This window comes from Mus caroli, chromosome 11 (genome assembly GCF_900094665.2).
Source record: "Mus caroli chromosome 11, CAROLI_EIJ_v1.1, whole genome shotgun sequence".
In the NCBI taxonomy this organism is placed as follows: Eukaryota; Metazoa; Chordata; class Mammalia; order Rodentia; family Muridae; genus Mus; species Mus caroli.
In genome coordinates, this window is record NC_034580.1 from 82,251,753 (window position 1) to 82,269,275 (window position 17,523).

General features: G+C 44.1%; 1 protein-coding gene across 1 annotated transcript in view; it reads right to left on the minus strand.

Annotated features, from left to right (window-relative positions):
• Gdpd1 (glycerophosphodiester phosphodiesterase domain containing 1) overlaps positions 1–17,523 on the minus strand; it is a 40,488-nt gene that overhangs the window by 20,647 nt on the left and 2,318 nt on the right. Inside the window, exons 2-4 of the mRNA XM_021176766.1 lie at positions 10,836–10,878; positions 5,849–5,984; positions 3,091–3,136 (exon numbers count right to left, since the gene is read on the minus strand). Of these exons, the coding sequence (XP_021032425.1) occupies positions 3,091–3,136; positions 5,849–5,984; positions 10,836–10,878 (225 nt within the window). The remainder of the gene's footprint in view (positions 1–3,090; positions 3,137–5,848; positions 5,985–10,835; positions 10,879–17,523) is intronic.

Sequence of the window (17,523 nt, forward strand, 5' to 3'; positions counted from 1 at the left end):
AAAAAAAAAAAAAAAAAAAAAAAAAAAAAAAAAAAAAAACAAAAAAACAAAAAGACTCTGTGAGAAGACATAAAACTAGGAAAAGGAACTAGACTAGAAAGGATTTTTTTTTTCTTTTTTTCTTATTTTTGAAACAGGGTCTCATGTAACTCAGGCTGGAATCTGTGGTCTTCCTGCCCTCCCCCGCTGGACATCAAGCTGGGAGTATAAATGCCTGTGTGCGCCTCCGGTTCAGTTTGTTCAGTGCTGGGCAAGTGTTCTACAGGCTGAGCGAAACTCCTAATCCCAAAGACTTTTCTTTTTGTTTGACATTTTATGGAGTCTTGCCAGGTTTGATGGTCCACACTTTTAATCCCAGCACTCAAGAGGCAGAGGCTTGTGGAATTCTGTGAATTTAAGATCAGCCTGGTCTATACAGTGAGTTCTATGCCAGATAATGATAATAATAATAATGATGATGTATGGAGTTTGACAGTGCTCTATGGAGGAAATAAAAAGTAAAATCATTCCATTACTATTTTCAGCACTTACCAGAGCTACGGGCTTGGTGTCACATGCCCTTAGTCTCAGCTCTCAGGAGGAAATGTCAAGTCACTCTCTGTGAGTTTGAGACTAGCCTATGCTACAAAGTGAGTTCCAGGATAGCCAGGGCTCTTACACAGAGAAACCCTGCTTCATAGAACCAAAACACACACACACACACACACTGAACAGAGCCTCAGAACTGCTAGGTGAGCCCTCTACACTGAGCCACTGGGAAAGACATGGATCTCTCTCTCTTCTTGAGGTGAGAATTGCAGTAACCTGCCGGGCTAACCTGGAACTCGTTTTCTGCTGAGCCCACTGTGTTGCAGATGCAGCTAGAAACTTCACATCTTAGCCTTCATAAATCCAATCTAGTACTGATAGAGGCTCAGGACCTTTAATATAAATTAAATTACCAGCATGAAAAGAACATTTCCTCAAACCAATATAGAGTAAGGATACTTAAGTGAAGACAAACCAAATTTATGTTAGACTGGAACACACCTTACAAATAGGTGACTTTTCATTTTTATTCTATTATTACTTTTACTCTGCTTTATCTGTATGTCTGTGTGTACGTGTGTGTGAGTGCTGGAGGAGGCCAGAAGCAGCATCACTCCCCCTGAAGCCAGAGGAAGACTGTGAGCCAACCAATCAGAGTACTGGAAACCAAACTCAGTTCCCCTGGGACCAACAGCACATGGTCTCAAGCACTAAGCTCTCCCTCCGGCCCTTTATTTATTTATTTATTTATTTATTTTTGAGACAAGGTCTCATTGTGGTCCTAGCTGGCCTGGTATTCAAAGACATCTGCCAGCCTCAGCCTCCGCCTCCCAAGTGCTAGGATTAAAGGTGTCCATCACCACACCTAGGAACTTTCAGGGATTTTTTATTTTAACCTTTCTTTTGTTCTCTGAGCCCAACCTGCCTCTGGTGTTTAATCTAAAGAGTATTTTAAGACGTATTTTATTCATATTCGTGCAGGAGCCTCTGGAGGTCAGAAAGGGGGGCATCATCACAGGCTCTGGAGTGGAGGTTGTCAGCAGCCATGTGGGTGCTGAGAACTGAATCCAGGCTCTGTAAGAGCAGCAAGAGCTCTTACCTACTGAGCCATCTCTCCAGCCCCACCTTTTGTGATTTTTGAGGGAGTCTCACTTTGTATTCCAATCTGGCTGTGTACTTGTGGTGATTCTCTGCCTCAGTCTCCAGTGCTGGGATTACAGGTATGAACCACCACACCTGGCCTTCAACTCTAACACAACAGGTGCTTTAGCTGAGTCCTACGTCCAGCCCTATACTGGCTACTTTAAAATCTATCTCACATGGTACTCACAGTATTTTAAAAATTGGATATGAATATATCCCTTGAGGCCTATGAGATGGCTCAGAAGCCACCAAGCCTGGCGACCTTAGTTCAATACTGCATGGTGACAGGAAAGAATTGACTCTCACAGGTTATCTTCTAATCTCCGCATGCATTCCGTGACAAGCTTCACACACACACACAAATATGAGAGAGAGAGAGAGAGAGAGAGAGAGAGAGAGAGAGAGAGAACAAACTGACAGAGTGACTGACAGCCTATATCTGGCAAGAAATATCTTCAAATTATATAACTGACAAGGCTTAATGCTCACAGTATAAGCTACTCAGAAGCTGGTGTGGTAGAGCACAGAGGGAGGACATGAAGCGCTTCGGTTTGAGGTCAGCCTTGGCTACATGGTGAATCCCAGGTCAGTGTGGGCTGCAGAGCAGGACTGTATCTGTGGACTGGTGAGGTGACTCTGTGGTTAAAGGCAATTGCCACCAAGGCTGATGACCTGAGTTTGAACCCCAGAACCTACAAGGTGGGAGGAGAGTGCCAAACACTTCAACTGTCCTCTCAGGTCCACAAGCTCACCACAGCGCATAAGCACGTGCAGGAACGGCACAGGTGCACAAGTGTGTGCACACACACATGCACAGATACAAACAAACAAAGGCTGGCTCTGCTAAGTGCTCTCCAAGAGGCCCTTTCTATTATTTCTCTGTTATATTTATAATGGACAACTACTATAAGTAATGGCAATGCTACCAAACTTCAGACATTAGGTGTATAAAAACAAAGAAAAGAAAGGAGAACTACAAAGCAATCAGGCATGGTGGTTTGTTTCTATAACCCCCAGCACTCTGAAGGCTGAGGCAGGAGGACTGTTGTGAGCTAGAGGCCAGCCTAAGATACACAGTGAATCCAAGGCCAGCTGAGATACAGACTGCTCAAGACACACCCTGCTCCCCACCCTACCCGACCCCACGTCCACCAAAGTATAAAGTTACCTCCAGAACACTAAATTCATATAATGATTATGGCACTCAGGCTTCAATTGGTTGTCGAGTGAATTTAAGCACAGTGATGCAGTTAAGCCTTTGGGCCAACCAGTCTCAGAATCAGTCATCAATCAAGGTTTTAGGTTTGTAGGTCAGACGTCAGGTTCCAGGGCAATAGTGTTAGCAGAAACTACTGTGACTCTCAGCATAAGTGCATACACTTCCAAGTCAGTGTTTAAACCATAAGAAAGAAATGTTACCTCTCTGAAATGGGACATCCAGCTTGCAAAGGTAAGGTGGGAGCTCCTTTAAAAGATAGGATAACAAAAAAGGGTTAGCTCTCAAAAACAAACAGTGCTTCAGTGTCTCAAATTATGGCAAAGATTTTTTTCTTTAAAAAAAAAAAAAAAAAAAAAAAGTAAGCCAGGCGTGGTGGTGCACGCCTTTAATCCCAGCACTCGGGAGGCAGAGGCAGGCGGATTTCTGAGTTCGAGGCCAGCCTGGTCTACAGAGTGAGTTCCAGGACAGCCAGGGCTATACAGAGAAACCCTGTCTCGAAAAAAAAAAACNAAAAAAAAAAAAAAAGTAAGACATTGATTGCACACATTTAAATAACAGCAAAGCATCCTTCAGCACTTCCAGAGGCAAGTTCATGATATGATTACTTATACACCAGGTACAAGAAATCTGTACTACTTAAATTTATATAGATCTTAACATTTGGCCTCCTTAGTTCCTTAAAGATCTTTTATTATTTTCAATATGCGTAGGGGTGTGTGTGTGTGTGTACACCTATGTGTGGGTAGAGAAGGCTTTGAAGGTAAGAGATGTTGGATGCCTAGAACTGGATAACATTGGGGCTGGGAACTGAACTCAGACCCTCTGCAAGAGCCGTATATGCTCTTAACTGCTGAGCCATCTCTCTGGGCCCTAAATTATTATTATTTATTATTTTGTTGTTTTTTCGAGACAGGGTTTCTCTGTGTAGTACTGGCTGTCCTAGAACTCACTCTGTAGATCAGGCTGGCCTCGAACTCAGAAATCCGCCTGCCTCTGCCTCCCAAGCGCTGGGATTAAAGGTGTGAGCCACCACTGCCTGGCTATTATTATATTATTATTTGCTTTTAATTATTAATTATGCTTTTGAAGACAGGGTTTCTCTGTGTGGCCCTGGCTGTCCCGGAACTTGCTCTGTAATCAGTCTGGCCTCAATCTGCCTGCCTCTGCCTCCTGAATGCTGGAATTAAAGGTGTACATCACCAGGCTAAGTAGAGGCACAATTTTTGAGTGCTGTAATTATGGGCATTTGGCATCATACCCATTATTTGAAGTATTTGAAACACAATATACATAATTTCTATCTTGCATAAAGCTGTAGAAAACCAACCCAGTCTAGCAACAGACTTTGCTGTTGCTAGCAGTTTTCTTCTCATGACAAAAGTAGATGCTCTCTTTTTCTTCCACGTATCAGGGTTTACTGCTATGAACATATATGATTTATGAGTTACATTGTTTACAATTACATTTAGTTAGCATGTGTGTGAGAGTATAAATGTAACACAGTCCATTCATACAGTTCAGAGGACACAATGCAAGAGTCAGTTCTCTCCTTCCACCAAACAGAACTGAGCCCACAGTTTTTTCTTTAAATTTTTTTCATATGACTAGATTTTTTAAATTGTGGGGGGAGTGGGGGGGGGCATGGGCCCCTGGGGGCCCCAGAGAATCTCTGGGAATCAGCTTTTTCCTTCTACCTTGGTTTGAAGTAGGGCCTCCCCTTGGTGCCTCTGTTACCCTGTGGGTTCTAGGATGGCTGTTTCTTTTCCTGTCTCCACATTCCATCTCGTGATAAGAGTACTGGGGTCACAAATGCACAGTACTTCATCCATTGTTTTTCATTACTTTAATCTATATGATTGATTTATTTTTGTTTTATAAGCATTGATGATTTACCTGCATATATGTCTGTGTGAGGGTGTTGGATCCCCTGGAACTAAAGTTACAGACAGTTGTGAGCAGCCATGTGAGTGATGGGAATTGAACTCAGGACCTCTGGAAGAGCAGTCAGTGCTCTTAACTGCTGAGCCATCTCTCCAGCCCCCTTGAGCAGGTTTTAAATGATGCTCTCCTACACTATAAGGCTAAACTAATTCCTATATTAAACAAGACTCAAATAGACATCTTGAATTGTAATGTCATTTCATATTTGACAATGGTTGTTAATTTTACTAAAACATCTATAGCAGTAATTTTGGGGCTGGAGATGTAGCACAGCTGATAGAGCACCTGCCTAGTATGCACGCGGCCCTGGGTTCTATCGTAGCCCCTGTGTAAACTGGGCACCGTTGTGTGCTGATAGGGCCAGCATCTGGGAGAGTAAAAGCAGAATTATCAGAAGCTCAAGGTATCCTCAGTTACACAGGGAGGTCATGGCCTGTGTAGCTAAAGTTAGAAGATGAAGCAGGTCCCCAAAGATGCATCTGAACTGCACAAATCCCTCACTGGATACCAAGGCATGGAGCATCCTTCCCCTTTTACACTTATCTGAATCACTGTCATTATTTAGGAACTTAGTTGTTTGGGTTTTGTTCACTTTTTTTTTTTTCTATTTTTAAAGTATTTTGCTGGCATGTATGTCTATGCACCACTTACTTTTCTGGTACCTACAGAAGACAGAAAAGCGTGTCAGATCCCCTGGGACCAGAGTCACACACAGCTGTGAGCTCCCGTGTGGGTACTGGGAATGGAATTGGGGTCCTCTGGAAGAACGGCCTGTGCTCTCAACCATGAAGCCCTTTCTCTAGCCCGTTTATTTGTTGGTTTGTTTGAGACAGGAGCCCAGAGTGGCTTCAAGGCTTTGACATGCCTCCTGTTACCCAAGTGCCAGCATTAAGGCTGTGAGCCATCATCAGCTTAATCAGCATTGTTTTCAAAAGTTATTTATGAGTGACATCTGGCTCTCTTCTGCCTTAAAAGCATTTCCCTTAAGTATAATGATATTAGTTTCTTTTTACTTACACAATATTTGAGATCAGAGACGTTTACATTGACCCCAGTTGACCTCTTCAGGTTTGCGTCATGTGACACTACAACTTGTTCATCTTTTGTGATATGGCAGTCCAGTTCTAACATGTCTGTCCCAATGGTAACTGCGCTGAAGACACAAAAGAAAACAGCACTTTGAAACCTGGTAAACATATACTTTACATGTATCAAATATGAAAGTTCTGATTTTAAAATCCAAAGTATCCCATGACACTGAAATAGCCCAACCACATTTATCATCATTCATCAATGTGATGTTGTAATCTTATAATAAAAAGTTATTAAATTGTTGTGACTTATAATTGGTTAATCATGTCGCCTCTTCCATAGGCAGCTATGGTTAATCCTGACATTTCTTTTTTTAAAAAAAAGATTTATTTATTTATTATATGTAAGTACACTGTAGCGGTCTTCAGACACTCCAGAAGAGGGAGTCAGATCTCATTACGGATGGTTGTGAGCCACCTGCTGGGAATTGAACTCAGGACCTTTGGAAGAGCAATCAGTGCTCTTAACCACTGAGCCCCAATCCTGGCATTTCAATACGATGGGAAAAATATTTGACCAGAAATTAATTTGGGTGATAGTTCCTGATACCTTAGTATAACTCAGGGCAAGCTGACTTTCTTTGTGTGGCCTGTATTTCCACACATATCAAGATTTAAGACAAAGTGGCTGCTTTTATCATCTTGATTAAACATATTTTAGGGTGGTCTTATGGTATATTCCTGGAATCCCAGCACTTGGGAGGGGGAGGCAGGAAGATTACAGAATGAGAAATAAAAATAAAACAACAATAGATTCCTAAGAAAGGGAGATGTAGTAAGAGACAGTAAAGGAAGAGAATAGCCAGGCGAGCTGGAGCACATCTGTAATCCCAGCACCCAGTTCTAGCAGCAGAAGTTCAAGGCCATCCTCAGCTATGTTGAGTGAAGTTCAAGGCCAGTTTAGGATACATATCCTGTCTAAAAATAAAACAGAAAATGAAAAGAAAGAGAAAGGGATGAATGAATTTGGAAAGTAATACATGAACAAAAGAAGTTTGTCAGGGTCACAGACAAACATATTGTTATTTATGTAACAATAAAAATATGTAAAAACCCTAGAGATGAAATTCAATCACTAAACTAAGTGTATCAGGAGAAGGCTTCAGAGCCACATCAAACTGAAGAGTCTCCGGTGAGACTGCGCACAGTAGGGCCTCTCAGTAGTAAGGAATCACAAACGCTGAGAAAGTATATAAGCAGACATTCAACAGCAACACTCACTATGGAAAGAAAGGCTAGATATAGTAGCTCACAGCTGAGCTCACTCGAGAAGCTGAGGCAAGAGAATGCCTCCTGTTTGAGTCCAACCTAGGATATACAGTGAGTGATGTGGAATGCAACCCATTCTTCTCTCATTTGGAAGCCTAGCTCCTTCACCTGAAAATTCTCTCTCTCTCTCTCTCTCTCTCTCTCTCNTTCACCTGAAAATTCTCTCTCTCTCTCTCTCTCTCTCTCTCTCTCACACACACACACACACACACACACACACACATCATCATCATCATCATCGTCGTCCTCTAACCCCTATTTGCACTGGGTTCCATGTCCATGCCCTCTTCCCCTTAACGAGCATCAAACTTGAGGACATTCCACTCAAATGCATCCCTGACACAACATAGTTTAGGAGAGATTCAGCCTGATTTTGTTTTGAGTGCATGCACAGTAAGGCAAAAACCATGTTCTCAAGTGAAGTTTTAGGGAGAGTCCTATATTAATAAACTTATGTCTGTGCATAACTGGGTGTGCATATGTGATGGTTTTTATATATTCAGTCCAGGGAGTGGCACTATTAGAAGGTGTGGCCCTGTTGGAGTAGGTGTGTCACTGTGGGAGTGGGCTTTTTTTTTAAAGATTTATTTATTATTATCCATAAGTACACTTTGGCTGACTTCAGACACTCCAGAAGAGGGCGTCAGATCTCATTACAGGTGGCTGTGAGCCACTATGTGGTTGCTGGGATTTGAACTTGGGACCTTAGGAAGAGCAGTCAGTGCTCTTAACTTCTGAGCCATCTCGCCAGTCCTGGGAGTGGGCTTTTAAGACCCTCATCCTAGCTGCCTGGAAGTCAGTATTCTGCTAGCAGCCTTCAGATGAAGATGTAGAACTCTCAGTTCCTCCTGTACTATGCCTGCCTGGATGCTGCCATGTTCCTGCCTTGATGATAATGGACTGAACCTCTGAACCTGTAAGCCAGCCCCAATTAAATGTTGTTCTTATAAGACTTGCCTTGGTCATGGTGTCTGTTCATAGCAGTAAAACCCTAACTTATTAGATTAAAATCAGATGCCTCCGTCAGACACGGTGGCACACATCTTTAATCCCAGCAACCCACTTAGGAAGCAGAGGCAGGGGGATCTCTTGTGAGTTCAAGGCCAGCCTGATTTATATAGTGAGAGAGCTCCAGGTTGACAAGAGATATTTAAGAGAGACCCTGTCTCAAAAGAGACAGAGGGGAGGAGAGATGGAAAGAGAGAGGGGAATAGAGGGGGATAGAGGGAGGCAGGGAGAGAGGGGAGCGCTAAGCATGATGATGCATATGTGTAATCTCAACATCTACATCCTAAAACCAGAAGGATTAGGAGTTCAAGGCCAGTTTCAACTACATGGCAAGTTGAGATCAGTCTTGGTACACACACACACACACACACACACACACACACACACACATAAATTATGAGAGTCAGGGCACTGACTTAATTATTTTGACTATATGCCATATTCTACTTCCAGGTATTGCTAATATAACTTGCTTCTTTCTCCTACCCACGCATATAAGTACCTCATTGTCCTCTGGGTATTTACCTACGTGGCCCAGTTTAATAACCTAGTTTTATTAGCTCTTAAGAATCAGGTTTTGCAGGGAGGGTGTGGTGGTACATGACTGTAACCTTAGTACTGGGAGGTGGAGGCAGGAAAGTCAGTTTGGAGTGACTCTTGGACACATGTTCATTCAAGGGCATCCTGGTCTATGAGAACCTGTCTCAACAAGGACTTCGTTCACTCTGCATTCGAGCAATACAGTTCTTTTTTTTTTTTTTTTTTTTGGTTTTTCNAGACAGGGTTTCTCTNTATAGCNCTGACTGTCCTGGAACTCACTTTGTAGACCAGGCTGGCCTCGAACTCAGAAATCCGCCTGCCTCTGCCTCCCGAGTGCTGGGATCAAAGGCGTGTGCCACCACGCCCGGCTGCAATACAGTTCTTTTAGGTTCTATCCTCACCACAAAGGACGGCTGTCTCCTTTACCAGTCTTCTGCTAACATCCTGCTTGTTCTTGGGGTATGCTGCTCCAATTCTATTTTAGCGACCAACTAGTGAGACTTGAGTATTAGAACCTAAGCAAGATGTTAGAGAAGGAGAGAGAGAAAGTCCTGCTCTGCCATACTCATCACCTACAGGAGAGGGTGTCTGTGAAAGCATTTTATAGGCCACGCGGAAGAGGTTTCATGAACAGTGTTTTGTTTTGTTTTGTTTTGTTTTGTTTTTGTGCAGGCTTTATTTTAAAATTTGTTGAAATACCATTTGTTTGTTTGTTTTTGAGGTAGGGTTTCTCTGTGTAGCCTTGTCTGTCCTGGAACTTGCTCTGTAGACCAGGCTAGCCTCTAATTCACAGAGATGTCTCTGTCTCTGCCTCCTGAGTGCTGAGACTAAAGACATGCACCACCACTGCTGGCTGAGACACCATTTCTAATCCTCAGGGCAGGAGCTAAGATCACCCTGCCAGGAAGCTCAGGAGTTGTGTGCAGAGGCAGGCACTTTACCTGAAGCTGACTACTGACTGGGGAATGGAGTGCAGGCAGAGAGAGGTTTGAATACAGGGGAGTTTAATATATTTTGGCTATTCCCCTGGCTGAGGAATATTCAAGTTCCTGGCTCCCTAAATTCTGGCAGCAGAGCCACAAACTGAGAATCAAGTTCCTCTTGAAGTCACTCCTATCACTGTCACCACACAACTTGGGCTGTCTGGGAGTCATGCAGCTGCCTGCCTCTGCTTCCCCACAGCCAGGAAGAAAGGCGTGAGTCACCTCTGAGAAGAAAAATAATCTATAAGATGTCACTGAATGGCAAAAGCAGAAACTTAGACCAAATTCTGCTGGGATATGGGAGTACCTCAGCCATGGAGTGCGTGCTTAGCATGCAGGAAGCTCTGGCTTCAATCTCTAGCACAACAGACAGGCTAACCCTCCGGATTAGCTCTAGCTACATAGAAAATATTTCCAAATTGCCTAGCAGTGTGAGACCACCCTGGTCAACTGAGAGAAAGATGCCCACCCCACCTTAAAAATGGCTTAAAATTGTATTAGAATTTTTTTCTCATTAAGTATAACTAGGTAAAGTCTTCCTTTCCCTGGCCTTGCTTCATAGCCTGTTTTGGTATTCGGAGAGAGGAAAACAAGGCTGATAGTAAACGTCAGCTCTGAGACAAAGAACAAGGGCTCCAACCAGTGAGCGGCTTCTGCAGCTTCCAGAAAGCCTTGAAAAGGCATGTGTATGAAATATGATTCCAATATAAACAAAGCCAGTAACTCATCTTATTAAAAAACAACATGAGCACACACGAGGATCCCAAGAAGAACCCCGATGGCAGCAACCTGCTCAACAGAAACTCCTGGGCACAAAGACGCACAGTCCCGTTCCTGAGCAGCAGCCAGGGGGACAGTTGTCTCACTTGCTCTCTCTGCACTGGACCAATTAGCATTATGCAGCCTGTCCCTTGTCACAGATGGCTGCTTCTAGCTCTGGAAAGCCAGTCTCTTAGGACTACTTTTACAATTATACAGAAGTCAAACACTCTTTGTAATATTTTATAGAAACAGCTATGGCGAGTGAGTGGCACATATACACTGTGTCCCTCTGTGAGTCCCCATCCACCCAGTGACAGGCTGTGGACAGAGGGGCCCTTCCTGTGTACTCACTGCTGGAAGGCAGCCATTGTGTTCTCAAGGTTTTCTCCAGCACCTGTGGAAACACGGAGGGTAAAGGTTATTTCATTTACTGGTCTCGGTGAACATACTATTTCTCCAGAAACAAGAATGAATCTTTGTGTGTGTGTGTGTGTGTGTGTGTGTGTGTGTGTGTGCAATCCTGTTTTTCAGGTTTTTTTTTAGTCAACAAGTATGTATTTAAGGATTTCAGATGACGGTTCCTTCGCTGTCCACGGAGGTCACCAATGTTCCTACTGGGTCCTTTTCTACAACCTCAGTTACTAGGTTACCTAACGTGTATACAGTCCTAGATTCCGGCTCCAGCACACTATGGTACTATAAGCTAGGCATGGTAACCCATGTCTAGAGTCCCAGAACTTAGAAGGCAAAGAGAGAAAGCCCAGAGCTGGAGGCTAGCCTGGGCTACAGCATACAGCCTTTAAAACAAACAAACAAAAGCTAGCCCTCTTATAAGGAGCTGCTGCTTATCTCAGTTGTCACTTCTGCCCACAGCTCTTTCTTTCATCTGAGCTTCTCTTCTCTCGCCCTGGATTATGGGCATACTTAAAACAATGTCAAAGGTCCCCCTTTGAGATCTTTGATATCTAATTTTTAAAACATAAATGATTTTATTGCTGGCATGCTAATAAGGACTATTATTATAAGAAACTCTAAGGACCTCACAGGGTCCCGAGGCAGGCTGGGAGGTCTCATATCTACTCAGAGCCTGTCTACCCCAGGCATTGCATGATATTCATATCCACGATGGCAGCAAGGTGCTCAGATTTGATACGTCGAAATATCATAAAAATCTTAACACACACACACACTCTTTTCAGGTCAGTGGCCTTCCAGAGAGGGGCTCCAAAGAGCTTACAGTGGACAGCTCATTTCAAAGACAGAGAGGAAGGAGCCTGGGAAATGCTACAGGGAGAGCCACAGAAGAAAGCTGCTGGTACAGAGGAGAGCTGAAAAGATCGAACACAAGTGCCATGCTGATTTTATTCTGAACAGGTTGAACAAAGAGAGAGAGCCACAGGAAGTCCAGGGTGTCAAAGCTGGCCATGCCAGTGTAACATGTGAACAGCCACAAGGTCCAGAAAGCCAACTGCACCAGAATCTGTCCTTGGAATTCTCACGACTTACTTTCCCCCCTTGTTTTAAATGAAGTTCTCACATAGTTCAGGCTGGCCTCAAACTCCTATGTAATAAAGGATATATTTAACTCCCGATTCTCTTGCCTCCACCTTCCACATTCTGTGATTACACCACACTCAGTCATTTTCAGGGGTTGCATTTGCAAGCGCACATACATGTGTGTGTGTGTGTGCATGTTTGTGTGTCCGTAAGGGAGGTTGCATGCCCCGGCATAGGGCTGTCAGATGGTAACCTCAGGTCTGCTCTCTCCTGTGTCTGAGAGTGTCCGTTGTTCTCCACTGCTTATGGCAGGCTAGCCGGTCCTGGAGTGCTCCACCCTGCCTGTCACCCGCTCCAGGGAGCGCTGGAATCACAGGCACACCCTGCATCCACCCAGCGGGCGTTTCCATGGTTCTGGGGATCCAGACTCATATCCTGGCACCTGCCCAGCAAGCACTTTTACCCTCAAGCTCTCTCTCCAGCCCCGAGTCTCAGGGTTGAGGGATGGCTTTTATTGTTTTGTTTTTATTTATTTTGAGGTAGGGTTTTAGCCAGGCATGGTAGTGCACACCTTAATCCCAGCACTCAGGAGGCAGAGGCAGGTGGATCTCTGTGAGTCAGAGGTCAGTTTGTTTGGTCTACAAAGAGAGTCCCAGTCAGGGCTACACACAGAAACTGTCTCTCAACAACAACTGGAAAAAACAGGAGATAGGATTTTACTCTATAGTCCAGGCTAGCCTGAAACTCTTAGTGAGTAGCCTAGGCTGCCCCTCAAATTCTTAGTAATCCACACACACCCCCCCTTTAGCATGCACGAGCTGTCATATCCAGCATGAATATGATATGAATGGACTGGAGAGATGGCTTAGTGGTTAAAAGCACGAGCTGCTTTTCCAGGGGTCCTGAGTTCAATTCCCAGCAGACATATGGTGGCTCACAGCCATCTACAATGGGGTCTGATGCTCTCTTCTGGTGTGCAGGTATACATGCAGATAGAGCACTCATATACATAAATCTTTTTAAAAATCCATGCTCACATGGTAGTGAAGAATACAATGACAGCTGATACATTTTATATGTGACTAAGGAAGCTACAGCAGTAGAACCTTTAACCCCTGGTGCTTTTTGAGTTGGGAGGGAGATAACTAAGGACTGAACCCAGATATGCAAGGCATGCACAGCAGTCCTGGCCGCACACCCACACATATTCACCACTGCTCTGGACTGCTGCTGAAGACATACCACAGTGGAAAAGGTAAACAGCCTCTTAGCAACACAGTTTGGACCTTGCAGACTGATATAAGTGATTAAGGGACCCCCAGAAGCCACAGGCCACATTTTGAAGATGCTAGAAGAGTCAAAATTACTTTTGGGGGGGACAAAGGACATTATTGATAGGATCTCTATGTAGCCCAGGCTGGACTCAAACTCTAAATCCTCCTGCCTCCTGGGTAATGAGGTTAAAGATACACTAACACTACTCAGTTAATGGGGATTTATGAAGTGCTAGAAATGTTCTAACAATTCTTTTATCGCATTTAGAGCCAGGCATGGTAGCACACTCCTGTAATCCCAGCACCCAGGAGGCAGAAGTATAGTGTCTGAGTACAGTCTGGTTACATAGTGAGGTCCAGGGTAGCCAGGATTTCATGGAGAGACCCTGCCTCAAAAAAAACCAAACCAAACCAAAACAAACAAAAAAAAAACCCAACCAACCAAACTTTTTTTTTTTTTGGTTTCTCAAGACAGGGTTTTTCTGTGTAGTCCTGGCTGTCCTGGAACTCACTCTGTAGACCAGGCTGGCCTCAAACTCAGAAATCCACCTGCCTCTGCCTCCTGAGTGCTGGGATTAAAGGTGTGTGCCACTACTGCCCGGCCCCAAACTTTTTATTACATCATTTAATGGGTGTGTGTGTGTGTGTGTGTGTGTGTGTGAATGTGAACACACATGGACATGCATGCAGTGTACACTTTTTCCTTCAACCATGTGTGTTCCAGAAACTAAGCCCAGGTGGTCAGAACTGGGAACAGGTGCCTCTACCACTGAGCCATTGTGCCAACCTTCTAGGAATGTCCTGTGTCTTGAACAGCTACCTGGGTATAAGCATATAGGGGGAGGGGTAAGAGTGCTTCCATAGAGAGGAGTTGATGAATTTGGAGGAGAATTTATGAAGAGCAATAAACCAGTCACAGAAAGACAAGCACAAATGCCACACAATCCTCCTCATACGTAAAAAGGCCAATTCAGCCAGGTGTGCTGGCATGGGCTTTAAATCTAGAAATCATCCTGCCTCTTGTCTCCTGAGTGCTGGGATTACAGCTGTGCACACCACACTAACTTTATATTGTTTCTTTCTGGTTTTGGGGATAGGATCTCACTAGGTAGACCTGGCTGGCCTAGAACTCACTGTGTAGTCCAGGCTAGATTTGAACTTACAGAAACCGGCCTCCTCTGCTTCCCCGAGTACTGGGATTAAAGGTGTGCACCACCAAATCCAGGGAGTCCATCTATGACCCAGGCTGGTCTCAAACCTACTATGTAACCAAAGATGACCTTGGGCTCCCAGTCCTTTTGCTCTCACCTCTTGAGTGCTGGAACCGCAGGCATATACCACACTTCAAGTGGCTTTACAATTCACACTTTCATTTATTCACTTAAATGAGATACAAGGGAGAAATAGCCTGAGGGTAAAAGGGCTTGCTGGGCAAGGATATTTTAATGGGGAAATACCTTAACGGGCCATCTGTGCCCGGCAGTCCTAGCTCATCCTATGGTTAAATGTTCATGACATAGGAATGTAGACCACTGACCACCTGTGACCCCCCCCTAGCACTCACCAATGAAATTTTAGATTACTCAAAATCCTTCTAGAGAGTTCTCCTGATTCCCTATAAAAAGGCCTGTGCACCTTTGTCTGGGGTCGCCATTTTGAAGAATGGTTGACCCCCGCGTGCTGGTTGTTTCTGCAGAACACATGCTCTTTGTCTCTGCATTCGATCTGAGTCTGGGGCCTTCCTTCAGCGACTTTTAGACTCTTACAAGGGTCTCTCGACATAGCCCTGACTGTCCTGGAACTCACTGTGTAGACTAGTCTGGCCTTGAATTTACAGAAATCTGCCTGCCTCTGTCTCCTGAGTGCTGGGATCAAAGGTGTTCACCACCATGCCTGGCTATAATTTGCTTTTGTAAATGTAAAAATGGTGGGCAATTTCCTTAATGGACATATGCCATTTGAAAACGATGATAACCCTCTTATATAACTACACTTTGATTTATTACACCCACATTTAGCTTGTTTCCATTTTCAGATATTTCAGATAACAGAGTGCTAGAGATTTAAACATTTATGTCTCAGGCATCCCAAGGATGATCTTGGTCTTCCTTCCTCCTTTTTCTTTAAGACAGGGCCTTAATATCCACTTCTGGCTGACTTCGAACTCACAGGGATCTTCCTGCCCTGCCTTACATGAATTATCATTAAAACCTTATTAACTGATTAAACTGCTTAGCTATCACCGATATTAAACAGGTGGTCAAGAGGCCTGGAGATGGGGGTCAGGGTAGGGAGCTCGAACTATGCAGGAGGCCCTGTGCAGACAGGACACTTAGCACTCAGTGCATTTCATTAAAATCCTCATAACCATCCTGCGAGTTAATGACGTTTCCCTAAGGACTTGAATGGCCAGCACGTGGCTTGGTGGTTCGTGACTTTAATCCCAGCTTTATAAAGCCTAGGGAGAATTGTGAGTTTGAGGCTAGCCCAGACTACTACATAGTGCGATCCTATCTCCAAAACAAAACAAACTACCACCCAAAACAAAGCGTTAGCTAGAGCCACAGAAACACTGTGAGCCTGCCTTTTTACCATGAGCTACGCTGCAGATTTTTATGTTGCTATACTGCTATTTAGATAGTCCCTTTTATAGGTAAACGACTTCCATATTCTTGTCTGCTGTACAGCTAGTAGGTAAATTGCAACAGGGCTATGCCCGCAGATTACCAAGACTGGTATGGTGAAGTCTGCAGGGTAACTGAGGGACTAATTAAGAAACATAGTGTTCCTCTCCAAGGAATTATTTAGTGCTAAGGCTTCCCTTATGAATTTGCTAGAATTCACTTTCTCTGAAATAATAATCACGTGACTCACAGAAACAGCCTAATTAATTTTTTTTTGTTTCTACCAATAAATAACTACCGTTTCCAGATCAACAATTGAACAATTCTAGGTACGAGCAAAATAACTTTTTCTGTTTCTTGGACAGGATCTTGCCCATTCACTCCAGGCTAGCCCTGAACTCGCTACAGACCTCAGGATGACTTTGAACTTCTGTGTCCCCGGGTTTCAGTGCTGGAATTACAGCACGTGCTGTCACACCTGGCTTATATGGCTCTGGAGATGGCACTTGGGACCTCACGTATGTTAGGCAAGCACCATTTCCAAAGCCCCTCAACATTTTTATTGCATATTATTCATTTCATGTAAGTTGGTTGGGAGTGCACATACCATGCTGTGCAGATGCAGGTCAGAAGACAACTTGTCTCTGATAAAAAACAAACAAACAAAAAACCCCAACCTATTATCAAAAGCAAGGTGAGGAGGAAAAGGTTTACCTCAGGTTTACACTACTAGGTCATAAGTCATCATGGAAGGAGGTGGGGTGGGAATTCAAACAGGCCAGGAACCTGCAGGCAGAAACTGAAGCAGAAGCCATGGAGGAATGCTGACTGCTTTCTGACTTGTCCCTCATAGCTTGCTTAACCTGCTTTCTCATACTATCTGGGACCACTTGCCAGGGGTGGTATTGCCCACAATGGGCTGGGCCCTCCCACACCAATCACTAGTCAAGAAAAGTGCCCTGCAGGCTTGCCTACTGGCAATCTGATGCAGGCATTTTCTCAATTAAGATGTCCTCTTCTTGCCAGGCAGTGGTGGCACATGTTTTTAGTCCCAGGGAAGGCAGAGGCAGGCAGATCTCTGTAAGTTCAAGGCCAACCTGGTCTACAGAGTGAGAGCCAGGACAGTCAGGGCCACACAGAGAAACCATGCCTTGAAAAACCAAAAAAGAAAAGAAAAGAAAAGGAAAGAAAAGAAGAAATCCCCTTCTCAGATATGCCTAGGTTTGTGTCACGGTGACAAAAACAACCAACACATCTATCATGTGAGTCCCTGGGTCAAATTCAGATCCTCAGTTGACACCTTTACCTACTAAGCCATCTTACCAATTATTGCTCTGCACACCACAGGGTGGCTTCCAACTCACTATTCAAGTCTGTTCTGTTCAGAGCCAGCCTGAGCTACATAGAAAATAAGACTACTTTCAAAACAAACAAACAAAAAAACCCAACAAACAAAAAAAACAGACAAAAAAACCCAAACAACCAAACCAAACCAACCAAACACTCCAACAATAAAAATGGTAAGGGCTGGGGGCTGGTGAGATGGCTCAGTGGTTAAGAGCACCCGACTGCTCTTCCGAAGGTCCAGAGTTCAAATCCCAGCAACCACATGGTGGCTCACAACCATCCGTAACGAGATCTGGC